At 38.4% G+C, this 17,296-nt stretch overlaps 1 protein-coding gene across 4 annotated transcripts in view; it reads left to right on the top strand.

Annotated features, from left to right (window-relative positions):
* The window catches only part of LOC145671331 (DNA damage-binding protein 2-like), a 212,196-nt gene that overhangs the window by 81,875 nt on the left and 113,025 nt on the right, over nucleotides 1-17,296 (top strand). For all 4 annotated transcript variants that reach the window (XM_081740344.1, XM_081740342.1, XM_081740343.1 and 1 more), the window contains exon 7: nucleotides 13,869-14,000. In XM_081740344.1, coding sequence (XP_081596470.1) covers nucleotides 13,869-14,000 — 132 coding nt within the window. The remainder of the gene's footprint in view (nucleotides 1-13,868; nucleotides 14,001-17,296) is intronic.

Raw genomic sequence — 17,296 nt, 5'->3', positions numbered from 1 at the left:
GTGAGTCAGTTTATTCATCGTCGGTAATTTCTACACCGTCATTCCGTCAGTCAGAGGTTCTCGTCACCATTACCAAAGAATAAGTGATCATGTATTGTCTTGTCTAGCCTAGTCTTAAAATCCATACCAGTCCTTGAAATGCTCTGTAATTATTCAATTATATTTCTTATTTTCTGAACAACAGATTATTAAAATATTGTTTTAAATTTCCTGTGTGTTGTTGCATTTTATCTCTGAATTTTAATTTCCATGTTTATAGTCAATTCTGAGCTACGTTTTCTACGCCCCCAGACGTGCATTAATTTACATTACTTCTTGGAGGACTGGGTGGATGTCAAGGCCATTCAGTAATTTCAGTTGTGAGAATAGTTTGGAGTTCGTATCCCAGACAAAGATCTTTGTTTGATATGCCTCCGTGAAGTTTCTAACGGCCTTTTGTGTCCCCAAACCGGTCAAGTTTAAAAGTAGATTGCATGCCTATTTTAGGTTTTATCACTATGTCACAATCACCACAGAAATCTGTACGTAAGTTTGCAGCACAAGTAAATTTACCACGTGCAGTGACTCACATGGCTTTAAAGATAGTATACCTACGGGCATACGAGATACAGGTTGTTCAAGTACTTAAGATGCCAGTCTTGGGATCCCGAAAAAAGTATTGCCATTGGTTTCAATCTTTTATTCGAGCCCATGGAGTTGATGTGTTGGACAAGATATTCTTCAGCGATTAAGCTTGGTTTAATGTCAATGGTTACGTGAACACGTTGATGCTAGTGGTCTACTAGTCCACGCTTAATTGCATGCATGGAGAGCATGCCCGCGACCGTTCGGTCTCTTTAATGGACGGGTTCCGCCAAACGAGTCACCCTGTCCGTAGTTGCTCGTGCCTGGACCTGAGTCGTCAAAATTTGTCCCCTAACCTTGACGACTTAGCGTGTAACCCCCATTCACTGAGGGAGTGGGATACGCCCACTGCGCGGTCAGACCGAAGTCGTGAGTGCCTACCAGTTAACCTACTAATGGAGGCAATCCTGCTAGCGAGTCAGGTCCTACCATTCTCTGCAGGCATGGTGCCCGAGCGTTATAAGGGAAGTTCACCTCCCGCACATGTTCACCGTTACCCAGGTTCCTGGGATTAGTTCCCATATACTACCGAATTCCACGGTATGACCACAGCCCGGCAGAGTCCAACCCAATCCAGGAACCCCAGGCAATGCCCGAGGGGGCTAGCGTCCCGGCCCTGCCTACCTCTATCGTTCAACAGGCAACCGCTGTGTGTAGAGGTGCCACACACACTTCGAGATGCTTCGCATCTCATCCCGGATCCAATGGTACGTGTTAAGTCACCATTTGAGTTTGATGCCGGCCCATATCCTACAGAGTTTCCTTCCTTCCGTGGGATCAGAGCCGGTATCCAGGTGCCTGGGATTGGCCCCTCCACCACTTTCGTTTAGCTTCCCTAGCAGGCAGGAATCCGACACACCCCTCCCGGTAGGATCGTCCAAGCAATACGGGACTACCTCTCTTTATCGTATTGAGGTACCACGTACACGTTGCGATACTCGGTATCTCTTCCCAGACGCAACAGCACGTGTAAGTCGCCATTTGGGAGAAGGGCCGTGGCCACTGCTCTTCCCCGGTAGGGCCGTCCAGAGGACTACCTCAAGTTACGTGAACAGTCAGAATTTCAGGTATTGGTCATCTGACAATCCACATGTGTTACATCTCGTAAAGGTAGATATGTGGTGCGCTACCGAATAGTCGGATCTTTATTTTTCCACAATATAGTCGACGGCACAATGTTTCGTGAACTTATTACGCAGTTCATTTCTTTGTTGAATATTAATGAACGTGACTGTTGGTTTCAGCAAGACGGGGCAACATACCATACGTCAAATGAAACATTAAACCTGTTGCAAGAATTTTTTTTTCGGTGAACGGATAAGTAAAGACTTGTGGCCCAGTCGCTCCCCTGACTTTTTTCTGTGGGGCTACTTAAAGCAAGAGGTATACAAGAAAAATCCTTAAACTATACAAAACCTGGAAACGAACATTCACAGTGCCATTGAGAACATTAACACTTTTACTCTTCGTGAAGTTGCCGCCAACATGGTGAAACGTATGAACCTTTGTTTAAATCATAACGGGGGCACTTCTAGCAGCTGCTGTAGAGCTGAAAACTCACTTTGTCGTGAATAGCAGTTGCCGGGTGCATGTAAGTAAAAGTTTTATCATGATAACTTCAAAGTTTCTTTTTCATTGTTTTCATTAATTGTATAATGTTGACAGATTACTTGCATTGATACATCAGCAGTGTTGCCAATTATGTGTTTATGAAAACTACAATTTCCCTAATTACCTCTTATAGAGACCTCATCCGATTTGGTTATCGGTGGAAATGAAAAGTTCTATTTTCCTCCATAATTTCCAAGCTACTCCAACTAAACAAACTGGAAATTAATAACAACAGAACATCCATACGTATGAGTTATGAGTCAATTTACGTGTTTTGTTAAAGAAATTGATTTATACCTTCAGTTACCTGCGGCAACATTATGTAGTTCTTAGTGTACTTCAGTCGTTGCTTCCTAGTTAAAAAATAAGGCTTCATTTTAATATAACTATTATTTGTGTATCGCTTCCGGTCAAAAGTTCTGCTACCCCAAACTCCGGGTTGTATTGTATATTGGACACCCTGTATATATAAATATAACTTAATCCAGTTTGAAATACATAATGAATCTTATCCTCGCATTACATTGCAAACATCCACATTTTCAAATTTATTCATTGAAACTCTTAAGTGCGTATTTTATGGAATTTGTGATGTACTTTTTATAGTTAAAGAATGTGCTCTATGCTACACTATGAGCGGGAAGAGCTATGACATACCTTCTGAATAATGCTAGGTGAGACACCGCATTGATAATGTCACACTAGTTTATTGGTTCAGATGCAACTACACAGGTGACAGCAGCGTTGCCCCCCCCCCCCCAAAAAAAAAATTAATTTAGTCTTGTATTGGTAGTTTCTAACTTGTGATAAACTACACTTTCCGAACCATATACAGTGAAACCTGTTTATGTTGGCCACCATCGGTTCTATTGAAAAGTGGCCAACTTAGACAGGTAGCCAACTTACACAAAATAAGTGTGATTGTTGTATTTTTAGAACAGGATTCTAGTAATACTTGATTGTAAAATTTTAATAAGCAATGGCACAACAGCTACTAAATAAATAATGTATAAAGAGTAATGTATATTGAGTTTTAAATAATGCATACAGAGTAATCATAACAATATACAGTACTAGAAGAAAATTATTATAGTATGTTTAATAATGTACTAGTCTGGTACACTGAATAAATGAAGCACCATGAATAAATGATTTGCTATTTATTCGTATTGAAAACACACTAAGACGAACAAACCTAAAATAGAAACTGTACACAGTTTATTGAAATTGATATTGTATCACACTGAGTTATTCAGATTGAAAATAAGTTACGCAAAATTATAAATTGCACAAATATTTCTTTTTTCGACACTGACAAATATTTTCTGTAGATACCTTTCGAAAAAAATAACAAATCATTCATTAGACAAATTTATTCATGATGGTTCATTCTAAACATATTTCTTTTATTCTTTTTGGCACATATGCACATTCTAATTTTGTAGTTAACTACCTCTTGTTAATGAGCTACAAGTGTTTCGGTTTGAGTTCCGGAGGGGCAAGTATTCGGGTTCAAGCCAAAAATTGATAAAAGTTATAGGGCACCGGGCAAACATGTTCAATGCTGCTCGCCCCGGGTTTAGGGTTGTCGACAGCTCGAGCGGTTGGGTCACAGCTCATTCACTATCGAGCCGAACCGAGAATTTAGCCGAGCTTGTAACTCATCCCACCGAGGTGACTCGATCCTTCGGCTTAGTTTAGCCGAACCCAGGCGATGGCTTACCTGAGCCGAACAGAACCAAGTCGGGTCGAACTATAGGCTCAGTTGAGCCGATGGACTCGTTTCAACTCAGCCTGCTCGAGCCATCCGCTCAATTGAGCCGAACCAGTGGTTCATCCTAACCGAATCGACTCTAATTGTTCGCTCAGTTTAAGCGAGCAGGCTCGGTTTACATCACTACCCGGACTCAACAATTCGACCGTGCAGATCTCAGCTTTGATGGTAAGAAGTACAGTATATACTTATATATTGGTGCTCACATTTGAGGCTGTCTCGTTATAAAAGTCTATTGTCGTCTCATTATCGCGACGAGACGAGGTGCGAGCAGTGTCTCTTCTCGTGAGCAATACTGAAAGTATTCGACATTACTGATTCAAATCTCATGGTTTCAAAACAAGTTAAAACCAGCTAAGTGAGGGAGCTATTTATCAAACTCGACTAGAGAAAATTACCTTTGACTCGAATCGAAACTCGACGTGAATTCGAGTCGAGTTTTAGTTCGACTCGTACCCATCCTTAAGCTCAAGCTTCTCAAGCATTTGTTTATAGTTCACGCCATATCCTAGTTTCTTCAGGACTAACTACAGTCTGTGGTCAGGATGATTATAAGTTGATTTTCTACGCTTCTCTGGATTGCAATTTTTAAGCCCTGTCTTGCAAAAACATAAAAACTAGACGTCGAAGCTGTTTTTAGTACACTCGCAAGCTTCAAGATACGTTGTGTACACTTAGATATGCTGCGGTTTAACTTATTGCGCCAACCCGCCACAGGATTGTGTGTTGTGTGTCTTTGACCAGTGCAGTTCTATATTTCTCTGAGTGCTTAGAATGTCCATCCATTGTTCAATGAAATAATCGTTTAACTCTTCGATTTTCTGGCCAGACAGTCCTCCATGACGATGAGCCAACCTTCATCGATTATGCTTGATGATATTAATGCTGAGGCACTACACATACGAACATGATGAAAGTACATTTTCACTGTGGAGGTATCCTTTGACGAGACCTAAAAATCTTCAACCAGATGTTGTGGTTAAAGGGTGATAGCAGCCAGAAACCTGTGAATTAGGAAACACCGCACGCAGTGCATTGATTGCAGCAAGCTCAAAATCCACTTTAAGCACTCGAGATGCGTTCTGGCCAAACCACATTTTAAGAAATGTAAACAAAAAATGAAATGAAATGAAATCTTTGAGTTTTACGTCCCAAGGTTATGCCGGTTAGGCTAAAGAACACGGTGATGATGAGTACTGAATGAAATGGTGGAATGAAGAAAGTGGGAGGAAACGGGAGAACCCCGAGAAAACCCACGCACACGGTGTTTGTCCACCACAAAGTTCACTTGGCGGGGGCTGGGACCGAACCCGAGACCCCAAGCACCAGAGGTGAACGCTCTACCACTGAGCCACCGCGGCCCCCAGAAATGTAAACAGTTCCTTGTATGTTTGTTTGTTCTATTTTATCTGGCAACAATGCATACGCGACTGGTATAACCAATGTCTTACGTGTGGTTCCTATAGCCCTATCTGCATGTATCGTGTACAATTTGGAAATATGCTTGAAGCTAGTATTAATTCAATTGCTCGTATTTATTTTAACTTGTATTTGCTCTGTTTCTGTTCTTACTTAGTTGACATTTGTTCTGTCCTCCCAGCCCCTATAGTGAAGGCGATTTCAGGATGAATCACATGATTGACAGGTGGACCATGTGAAAATGCACCACACTTGCAGAATGATTAATCCGATAAGGAAGACAGTGCGAAATTGCTCGATAATGAGCACCGTGCGAGATTGCACGGAATCCTCCAAAAAAAACTATGAATTCAACTCTAATATTGATCGTTTACGAATATTTTCAAAATGCCCCTATGTTATTCTTATGGGAACTTTGCACCCTCATATCTCAGCTGAGGTGTGACTTAGGGACCTGGAACAGGCCATTTGGACCATTTCTCTGAGAACTTTAAAACATATATTACACTTTCATGTTTCTGTATTATGGCTCTCGAGTTGAAAAACACTACGGACAGACAACTTCTGTATCATTAATATAAATGCTATTAAACCATTACTGACGGCGAATAATGTAATCAATTATTTTTCTTATAAGTTATCATTAATAATTACTTGTGTGTCACAGTGACGTCCACCATTAACAGAATTAGGCCATTTAAAACTACTTTGTAACTTTTGTAACTTATAATACCTAAACTGCTACTCAACAAGAGCTGGTATGTTTGCAAAAGAAGTCTCTGGCGGAGGAAAGGGGGACGTGCCCCCCCCGAAAATTTTGTGTAAAAAGAGAAATGGAGGAAGTCTGAAATACTTATATCGAAGAAGTAAAGAAAAGAGGAACACAGGAATATTATATTTGTTCTTAAGTGGTACTGTTACACTGTGTATATATTTGTATTATAATTATACTTCTGAGAAGGAATTGTCTTCTGAATTCCGTGGTATGATCGGAACAAAACAAGAGAAAAAAGAGATAGACTACAAGTAATGGATAGCACTAAAGCATATAATTGCTATATCAAGACAAAGATAATGAATACAAGGGTTAAAAAATGCAAAAGTTGGCAGATAACAATGCAGAGATGATAGGTGTAATGCCACTAAAAAAATAAAAATACAAGTTAAATATTGAACAGTTTAAACATGAAGAAGAAACGAGATTTGTTTGAAATATAGAAGAAATATAGGTTGAGAGAAAGTAGATACAGAAACAAGCTAGTCCGAATATTTAGAACTTCGCGAGTAAGTTGCACGAGTATCATAAAGGTATCACAGCAAAGAAACATGGGTTGTAGAAGAGACTTTACAAAAATAGGGAAAGGAAAGCATGGAAATAAAGTTGCACTGAAAAATGTAAAATAATGTGTATAAAGTTGAACTGGGATTGAGTGAAATTCAACGAAGACAGGAACAGTACAATAGACATAAAGGAACCCCGACGTTTCCTATAAAGAAACTTTTAAATATGTAGCAAGTGATTGTCCAGTGATGGAAGAATATACCTAGTTATATCATAAATACTGTCACAAAGTTTGGAGTGGCGTTGTAGGCATCTGGAGTGGCACAGTGCTGCCATCTGTGTATAAAGCGGAAGATGCATGTAGTGTGTATTTGACTGTTTATGACATACGTTAATATTGTACTGAGTTCTGATGGAGTGGGGTGGTTACGAAAATCGTGTAGCAGTAATTGCACTACACAAGGTCGGGAAGACAGCAGGTGAGATTTTCAACCTCCTGAAAACCCTACAAATCAGCAAGAGATTCGTGTATCACGCCATACGGCGATACACCGAAACTGGAACGGCAGCTGGCCGCGCAAGGAGTGGTAAACCACGAACGGTCCGAACCCCGCAGGTCCAGAAAGCAGTAGCAGCAAGAATTCGAAGAAATCCTGTTCGAACACAAAGTGTTATGGTTGCTGAGATGAACATCAGCAGAAATTCCATGTCTTGTGTGCACAGGAGTGACCTACATCTACGGGCGTATAAGAGGCGGCGTTACGCCAACAATCTACACAGAAAGATTCTGTTCACTGACGAAAAGGTGTTCACAATTGAGCAGGCCTACAGCCCCCAAAATGATCGTGTGTATTCCACGTCATCTACTGCAGCTGCTGAGGCAGCTCCAAGGGTTCAGAGAGCACATAATCGTGCCTCAGTGATGGTTTGGTGGGGAGTGAGCTACTCAGGCACAACCCAGCTGCATTTTTGAAAAAAAAAAAAAAAAAAAGTGTTAAAACATCTGCCAGGGTGTACCAGGAACTGTGCTAACACCTATAGTGAAACACTGTCTGCTACCATATTTCCTGGAGAAAGGTGAACCTTCCAGCAGGATTCCGCTCCAGGCCACAAAGCGAAAACAACCCAGGAGTGGCTGGTACGGAACGTCCCCGACTTCATTTCTACCGCTGATTGACCTTCTAGCAGCCCGGACCTTAACCCGTTGGACTACAAACTTTGGGCAGTCCTTCAGACAAAGGTCTGCCATAAATGGCATCCATCTGTCGACACTCTGAAACAATCCTTGACCCGAGCAGTGAACAATTTTCCCATGGACGTGGTGCGTAATGCCATTGACCAGTGGCCGGACAGACTTCGTGCCTGCATCAAGGCCAAGGGGAGACATTTCGAAAAATGATTGGTGCGTCAGGTGTACAACATATCAATGTAAATCATGACCAAAATAAATTGCCATAGTGTTAATACTCTGTGTTATTCACATTCAAACTTGTGATAGTATTTATGATATAACTAGGTAATTAATTATCTGGTAGAGGTAGAAACTTTAACCCGATAACTGAAATAACTTCCTATTTAGCTCACGATTTTGACGGAAATTTAGTTCGGGTATGCAAACATTATTTCTTCTAGTCGTCGTCCTCAATTTTTACATGCCAGAGACGCCTATGGTTTGAGACAAGTTTGTGCAGAAGGGGAGGAGGATTATTTAGAACACAGGGGCGCACAATATATAAACACGGGTCTATATATATGTAATATATATGTACAGGGTGGTAGGTAACTCCACCGACAAACTTTGAGAGGCGGTTCCTTATACGAAATGAAAGAAAAAAGTTCTAATAAACATGGGTCGAAAAACGTCTCCTTTCAGAGTTATAAACTACCGAAAATTTTAAATATCACGTTTCAAAACGCCCTGGCTTAGAAACTATAGGGCCTATCCTAAGTGGTTTAAGGAATTACACAGAAACTGGTATACGCTCTATCTAAATATCCATGTTTCAGAATTCACCGGTACCAGCGAAACGAACGCACCATTAGTACTTAAAGGAGTATCCCCATACTTCAACTTCCTTTTCACAGTTCCTTTCACCGATAACGGAGGATGGTAAAACATGGATATTTAGATAGAGAACATACTAGTTCCTGTGTAATTCCTTGAGCCGCTTGGGATAGGTCCTATAGTTTCGAAGTAGGGAGCTTTGAAAAATGATATTTCGAATTTTCAATGAATCATAACTCTGAAAGGAGACATTTTTCGGCCCATGTTTATTAGAACTTTTTTCTTTCATTTCTTATAAGGAATCGCCTCCCAAAGTTTGTCGGTGGAGTTACCTACCACCCTGTATACATACATACATACATACATACATATATATATATATATATATATATATATATAGATATAGATATAGATATAGATATAGATAGATAGATAGATAGATAGATAGATAGATAGATAGATAGATATATATATATAGAGAGAGAGAGAGATATATAGATATAGATATATAGATATATAGATATATATATATATATATTCGTTGTAATAATAGTTACTGCTTCAAAATATTCGTATTTCCCGTTGATCACTTCTCAACGGAAAGATATAAATTGTTTATAATTATAATATGTAAGGTAGACTTTAAAATAAGAAGTTCAATATCAAGTAAATTGTGACATATCATAAAATATTGTGCTAATAAAAGTGTTTTGTCAGAAATACTATTCAGAGGAATAATTTGTTCATCAGTTACTATTCTAGGGAGTTTCACGTCAACAAATATGGCGCAAGAACAGGATAAAATCACAAAATAAAATGAACCAGCATATACAATATGAAATACTTATGCATACCTATTACATACTGCGGCAGCCATCATAGAGAGCGGTTACAATCTGAAACAGGGATATTTTCTTAAAGCAAGAATCGTCAAGTATGTTACAAATCTAGGAAATGCAGACGGCACAGCTATTGAAGTAATAGGATTTACGTGGACAACAGTAACACTGCTACAAATAACGTATGGATTGCCCATAGTAGTGATCAAACGTTATATGGTAATACCGATCTTCGGCAGATCATTGTTAAATAAATTCAGTGCATAATAGAACAAAATATACTAGATAGTATGAAACAAAGTGGTAAACAGTTTAATGACATAAGTCACGAAATCAGAAAACGGCCATGAAAGTCCAGAAGAAGTCACAAAATTTAGCTTTTGGGTCACGATTTTTTCATCTGTACAAATACAAGCACAAACTAGAAAATTTTGTTGTATAAATTGTCAAAATTCACCACCAAAAATGTCTATGGTTGACTTTAGACGCTGCCAAATTGCAAGCAAAGTACGCTTCTATCGCATGCATAAAACTTCGACCCACTTCGTACTCACAATTCCCTCTTAAGAATGTTGCGAAATTTTATGATTTGGTAAAGAAAAGGTCACGAAAACATCACGAAATTTTATTTTTGGAATTTTAGTAGACACCCTGTGTTACAGACGTACGGTTGTGCTGCTAGAAAGGTTCGGACAACTGAATGTACAAGATAATCTGGAAAAAGGTTCATTTTTTGTACAAAAAATAACATATTTATGTCGCCAAATGAAAAGTGATAGAATTCTACCAGTTCAAGATAAAAATTTCAAATACTGTAAATACGTCAGCACCAAAAGATGTATTACAATTGCAATAATCCTTAGAGATGCTGTTCTTTTTCCATCACCAATGACTGAATCTTGGTAGCAGAATACCTTTTCTCTATGGTTTATTGAAGAAAACGTTAAATGGGAATAGACCAACAGATAACAGGCGGAGTTCGATAGTGTTAAACCGTTGTTGAAATCAGAAATACTTCATCCAGTGCAAGAAGATAAACCTGTAGTTTTAATGGTTGACGCCTCACCGTACGGAGTAAGTATGTTATTGAACAAAGTTAATGGAAAGCTAGTAACAGTAGCGTGTGTATCAGCCACGCTTTCTAAAACCGAAACGTCATTTCTAATGAGAGGCTTTAGCTGTTGTCTTTTCTGTAAAGAAATTCCACAAGTTCCTATATGGTCGCATTTCTCAAATCATCTCAGATTCTTAACCAGTGCGGTGGATTTTTGGAAACAAGTCATCATCATCATCATCATCTACTGCATCACCTCGTCTCCAAAGGTGGTTTTCAATGCTCTCTCAATATTACTGCGAATTAATTTGTTCTAAGCAAGTACAGTGAGCGGATTTCCTTTCAACGTTTCCTCTGTCTACCACAACTGAGGACGAAGCTACTTCCCAACAATACGTTTCTTCACCTCAGTTTTACTTTCAAGCAACAGAAAAATGGGCAAGCCACTGAACAAAACGAAACGTTATGTCGGATTTTTACAGTGGATAACCCAAAAAGTTACCCAATTACATGGACTCTTCAGAACTAAGTGCTTATTTCCAACACAGCTGAAATTTTGAAATCGCTGACCATTGTTTCATAACGGCTGAGTCCTATTACTTAATGACCTAAGAAAAAAGTATTTTAATGCCTTTCACGAGCACCATATAAAGTCAGCACGTATAGTAAGACTAGGTTCTGAAGAGGTCTGGTGGCCTTCATTGGTAGAGAACATTTAAGATTTGGTACATCAATTTGAAGTCGGTCAAACATTAGCTAATGCTCCGATAAAAAAAAATAACTTTCAGTCGTGGCCTCAGTCTGAGATACCAGCATGTCCGTTTAAATCAGTGGTTCTCAAAGTTGTTACTGAGACCCACATTAAATAATAAAAATTATTTTGAGGCCCACCTACTTTTGACATTCTACTTAATGGTGGTGTACTCCAAAGCAATTAAATCTCTTAAATCATTAAACTTCTCGCGACCCACCAAAAAAAATGGTCTGCGACCCACACTTTGAGCAACACTGATTTAGATCACTTCTTTTTGTGTGAATTTTACATTTTTGCTGATGGTAAAAAAGTGACATCTAATAATGCTTCGGACACTATCGAAAAATGTGAGCTAGTTTTTTAGAATATGATTACCCTAGCTCATTAGTGGGAGATAACGGTATGCTTTTTTAATGAGACACTTTTAGAAAATATTGTGTTCAAAGGCAAATCAAGCTAATTCATTTCCCATAATATTCTCCATGAGGTAATAGTAAGGCTGAAAGAGCAGTGGGGTCTATAAAAATACTATTGAAAGAGAAGTACATTCAAAATCTTCTCAAGTAACAGCCTAGCTAGTTGCGAATTGGCTACAAGGTAAATTATATTGCATACCACAGCAAGGAAAAATAAATATCCTCCCTCAACTTTCTGTTGATGGTGGAGAGTGACGTCTAAATAATGCTTCAGACGCGTGATATTGTCTTATGAACCAAACACAAGGTTTAATACAATCATGCCTAGGTACACTGAACAAAAGATACCAAAGATATCCTCTAATTCTAGTTCAACTGAGAAAAAAAAAAAAAAAAAACGCCAAGTCAATTAACAGAACTACAGTGTAGGTGAAAAATTTCGAAATACAAAAATATATCAACAGAGGCATAAGATGGAAGATAGCCACTAATATTTTTTGAGGTGGCAGTGAAAGGAGGGACTATGAAAGTACATAGAAATCACATAATTACAGTAAAGCCACAAGATAAGAATGAAAAGAAGAAACCCGGCTCGTGGAAGATAAAGGAAGCAGATCAACGGGTAAGAACAAATAAAGGAACAAGCATGACACCCGGTGTAATGAGAACAGGATAGGAATCAAACAGAAATACTTACACATATAATAACAAGGATGACAAAAGTGGCATATCAGAAAATATTTGTAAATTTACTCGAGTTAGCAGGCTTCCGGAACATTGGGGTTATGATTAAACAAACAAATAAATAGACAAAAAGACATATTAGAATTGTCTAAGGAGTAGTCGGAGTTTAGGTGAATGCTTGTTAATAGTTCATGCAAAAAATGTTACACGAATTGAATGTAAACATAAGAAGAATGTGTAAATTAGACTTAAGAAAATATGATCAATAGAATTGTGCTAATAAAAGTGTTTTTACTGGAGCACTATTCTGAGGAATAAGTTGTTTAATAGTTACAGGATTCCCACCAACCTAGAAATCGTGGAAAAGTCAGGGAATTTTAAATACGAATGTAAGCTTTTCAAAACCCATTTCTCTTTTTGCCTTATTTGATAGGGGAACTTCACAAAATAAATTCGTTTGTTAGAGGGTGCAAGATAAAGGATGATTGCATTAGAACAGGTTGGCGATGATTGGGCTACAGGAAGGCGACATCTTGTACGACTGTACGACAGCAATGAAGCACTTACAGGGCATGCCGCCACGATTGTGCTACGCGTGTGGAAACAGTAGACAGGATAACCATACGCAGTGACGATCGAACAGTAGAGCTCGCAATGTGACCGCATTACCGAATGACCGACATCTCATCTGCATGGTTGCATTGGACCATAAAGTACCATCAACGGTACTGTTCGACAGCATCTGCTGAACTGCCAGGACGCGTGCTTTTGGTTAGTTTCCGTTGTTTCTGGACCACAAATGCTTCAGACTGTGCACGAACTTGGTTGCTGGCATGCTGAGTTGCCAACGGAGGAGTTTCCGGACGCCTCAACCTGTCCGACAGTGACGAGCACATACGTGTTAGCTATCATGATGATCACAATCTAACATCGTACAAGTCGAAAAACAATTGCTTATTATTTTCTCATTACCTAAAATTTGTATGACAATAATGTCGAAATATTGATGGGCGCTTCCTTTTGTGTGTATCTGGTAACGTGTCTTGTGTCAGGTTTCAATATTAAAATGCCTAACTTCCTTTTATATTTCTGTTCTAAGGTTAATTTGTAAAATCTTTTGTTATGATTATCTGACGCAGTTTCTAAGGTTCTGGAAAAAATTCAAATGCCTGTGAAAAAAACGTATTTCCAATGAGATGTGCATCCCATGTTGCGGCAACTCTACAACATTTCCTTAACCAGTTGTACATAGTGATCACGTGCAACGCAGTATAGTTTTTTCTTTATTGGAGTTAGAATGTTGTTGGAAGAACTGTAGTTTTAGTTTAGAAAGTTTAATAATATCAGGTTGAGTATACCTGATTCTAATTCAGAAACATTATTGATGAGATGAAAACGTTTTTCAGAGATACATCATTGTTCGCCACGGCTTCCGTAGATGGAACTGTGAAGATGTGGGATGTCCGTAAAATGAAGAGTTCAAAGGATGTCGTACTCGAATTACCGGGAACTTCCCCTGTCAATTCAGCGTACTTTAGGTAAGTACTCAGCTTTGTTACTTTCTCTGGTCTTTTGTTCAACATTTATTGCAAAAAATGTGACAATTTAATTTCAGGAATGCATTTGTAAAAGTTTCACATTTGGAACTTATACATTAGTAGCATGTATCGTTTTCAAAGTAGTTTTCTTTCACATCAGTGCACTGGTTTAGACGGTATTGTTAATTACGTAAAAATGCTAAATTTGTTTCCGGAAGTACCCGTGAATTCCGTTATCACATTATATCAATGATCGCCAAAGTTACGAAGCTTCTAAGCTACCGTACCGTTTTTAAATCCTACTGTGAGTTACCAACCAAAAGAACTACCGCCTTTTTTTTAAAAAAAAAAAATCTTAATTTGTTTACTGCTTATAAACTTACATCTCTAGTAAATATGAAATCAAATTATCCAGGTTAGCAAATGTGTAATATACACACGAAAAATATAACATGCACAACCCCACGTGTATACAATCAACTATGAGATGAGGCTGACAATGACAGTTACGCGGGAGAAATAAGCAGTTGTTGTCGTCAGCGCCCCCTATCGTTAGCGTCAGCTCAGTAGAGGAATCAAGGTTTGCCAACCGGAGCGTTAACGCGATCTACCGAAAATGTCCACGCGAGCTGCTAGTAGGTCGCGATCAACGGTTTGGCGATCATTGCATTATGTAGATGTCAGTGATGGCAAAGAAAGTCTTCGTTCTTATAGCTCAGTCTTCAGTTGTGAAAGCAGTCAAAAAATATATGGGGCTAAATCGGATGTGTAAGCAGGATAAATTAGTTCAGGATCTAACGATGAGATTGCAGTTTAGGTTCTTGATCTTCATTTCTGCACAGAATTTTATAAAATACCTTTATGCATTAATTTTTAGAACAACAAACTAACAAAAGGCTGTTATGAAGTATTGTGATTTTCTGTACATAACAGAAGATACAGCTTACCTTGTACGACATTCCGTCAAAAGTTTGTGTAGGGTTTTTGAAATAGTTGGATGAAGATTCGAAATTTTTCATCATTAATCCTACAATTTTATTAGCGTTTGCCGAACATAAAGTATCCAGAGGTGATTATATACAGGGTGTTTCAAAACAACACGGACAGCGTTTGGGAGATGATTCCTGACACCAAGATAAGACAAAAAGTATAGACCATCCTGGGTGCACAAATGCTTCCTTTCGGAGTTATAGGCTACCGAAAACATGAAAAAATAAACTTTAAAGGTCCATAGCTCCAAAACTATGGAACCTACCGTAGTCCGGTCAAGACTTCACTTAGGAACTAGTATGTGTTCTATCCAAATATCAGTGTTCCAGAATCCTGCGGTACTTCCGCAACAATTTTTAAAGAGGCAGTTGGAAAGTACTTCAAATTACATGACAGTAGCCAAACTCCATCTATAAAAATTGCTTCGTAAGTACCTTAGGATTCTGAAACATGTATTTTTGGATAGGGCACATACTAGTTCCTAAGTGAAGTCTTGATCCGACTACGGTAGGTTTTATACTTTCGGAGCTATGGACCTTTAAGTTCATTTTTTCATGTTTTCGGCAGCCTATAACTCCGAAAGAAAGCATTTCTGCACCCAGGATGGTCTACACTTTTTGTCTTTTCTTGGTGCCAGGAATCACCTCCCAAACGTTGTCGGTGTTCTTTTGAAACACCCTGTATATGTATATATGTAGAGAAAGAGAGAGAGAAACAAATCGATAATGTAATTGATCTAAAGAAAATTATATGCATGAGTGTTAAAACCTGATAAATCTGAAGATTGATGTTGTACGAGAACCATACCACTTACTAAAGTAAAACTGACACTGAAATATACGATCATTAAACTCTTCGTTAAGATACTAACAAGACGACATTTCGTGGTATGGTTAACGAAATTTAGCCTAAAATTATCGTTTACTCTTAAATTTTCATTTGTGTGTAAGTAAAATACGAGGGGCGCTCAAAAAGTTCCCGGAATACTGTTGTAGATTCGGCATTTGTGATGCAAACACAACGAATCTTGTACAGTACAGTCCTTAGGTTGACTAATTATGAATTTGACAAGTGTGAACAGGTCATAACAGGCAGTGCACGAGTAGTGTAGCTGAACGTAGGAGTGTGTGGTGATCAGTTGGTGTAATGTCAAAGACCGAGCAACGCCAAAATATCAAGTTCATATGCAAATTGGGGAAAATCTGCTTCAGAGAATTTGATAGCCTTAGAGCTTAGCACCATCGAATATTTGGCTCTTCCCAAAGCTAGAAATAGGCATCAAAGGTACCCATTTTCCCACTGTAGAAGAGATCAAAACCAGCACGATGACTCAACTTCAGAAGATACAAAAAGAGGAATTTTGTTGGTGTTTCCTGCAATGATAGAAGCGGTGGAGCAAGTGTGTGTGCGTGTTTCTGAAGGTGCCTACTTTGAAGGCGATTAAAGAAATGTGTACTTATATTGTGGTAATAAAGAACTACAACAGAATTCCGGGAACTTTTTGACTGCCCCTCTTATTGTCAGTTGAGAAATTACATCGAACTCAACGAAGTAACATGGCTTAGGGTAAACTGTCTCCCTTGTATAGGTTTTCTAAAAAATCGGAAAAAAAAATTATTTGATGTGCTGAAAAGCGTGTCCTTCTTTGCCGAAAATGTAAAATAATCGCAGGAAGTTCGTATTACTAAGTATAAAGCATTTTATCGCTAGACAGTGTAACGACCCACTACTTAAAATTAATATTACAGTGGTTCTTTTGTATTATTTCTTATAGTTTTTGTCATCGTTATTCTTTTGTTTTCATTTATTTTCTGTTCATGTTCCACCATGTTGTGTCGTATTTGACAATATGGACATTTAGTCTAAAATCAATTCATTATTATATTATGTTCCACTAAAACTAATCTGTACTGGAAACTTTTACTTATTCTACTGGCGCAAAAGCACTTAGATTTAATTCCGGTACATTTTACATGCGAAGAGGAATCGTTGTGACTGCAATATATAGAATCACCAAGACAATTTTAGAAAGAGAATTAAGTTTACTTCCAAACATTATTTTCCAGTGTAATTCAACGTACTTATTCTGTGTTCAGAAAACTACTGAATTGGGAAGTGTTGAAGGAAGAAATGTTTCTGTTTATGATGTGAATGTTCTCTATTGTTACGCATTTGTAAGCAGAAGCCCTACGCTTTCCGTATTCATCTAACTTTAGATATACTTTAAATTTGATTCATATACGAATTTGCTTATAGCCTGATGCAACAAATGCGACTCATGTGTTTTATTGCGTGCCATGAAGATG

This window comes from Thermobia domestica, chromosome 15, assembly GCF_964235325.1.
Source record: "Thermobia domestica chromosome 15, izTheDome1.hap1.1, whole genome shotgun sequence".
In the NCBI taxonomy this organism is placed as follows: domain Eukaryota; kingdom Metazoa; phylum Arthropoda; class Insecta; order Zygentoma; family Lepismatidae; genus Thermobia; species Thermobia domestica.
Note: the sequence above shows the minus strand (reverse complement) of the source record. Positions and strands in the feature narration are given on the sequence as shown.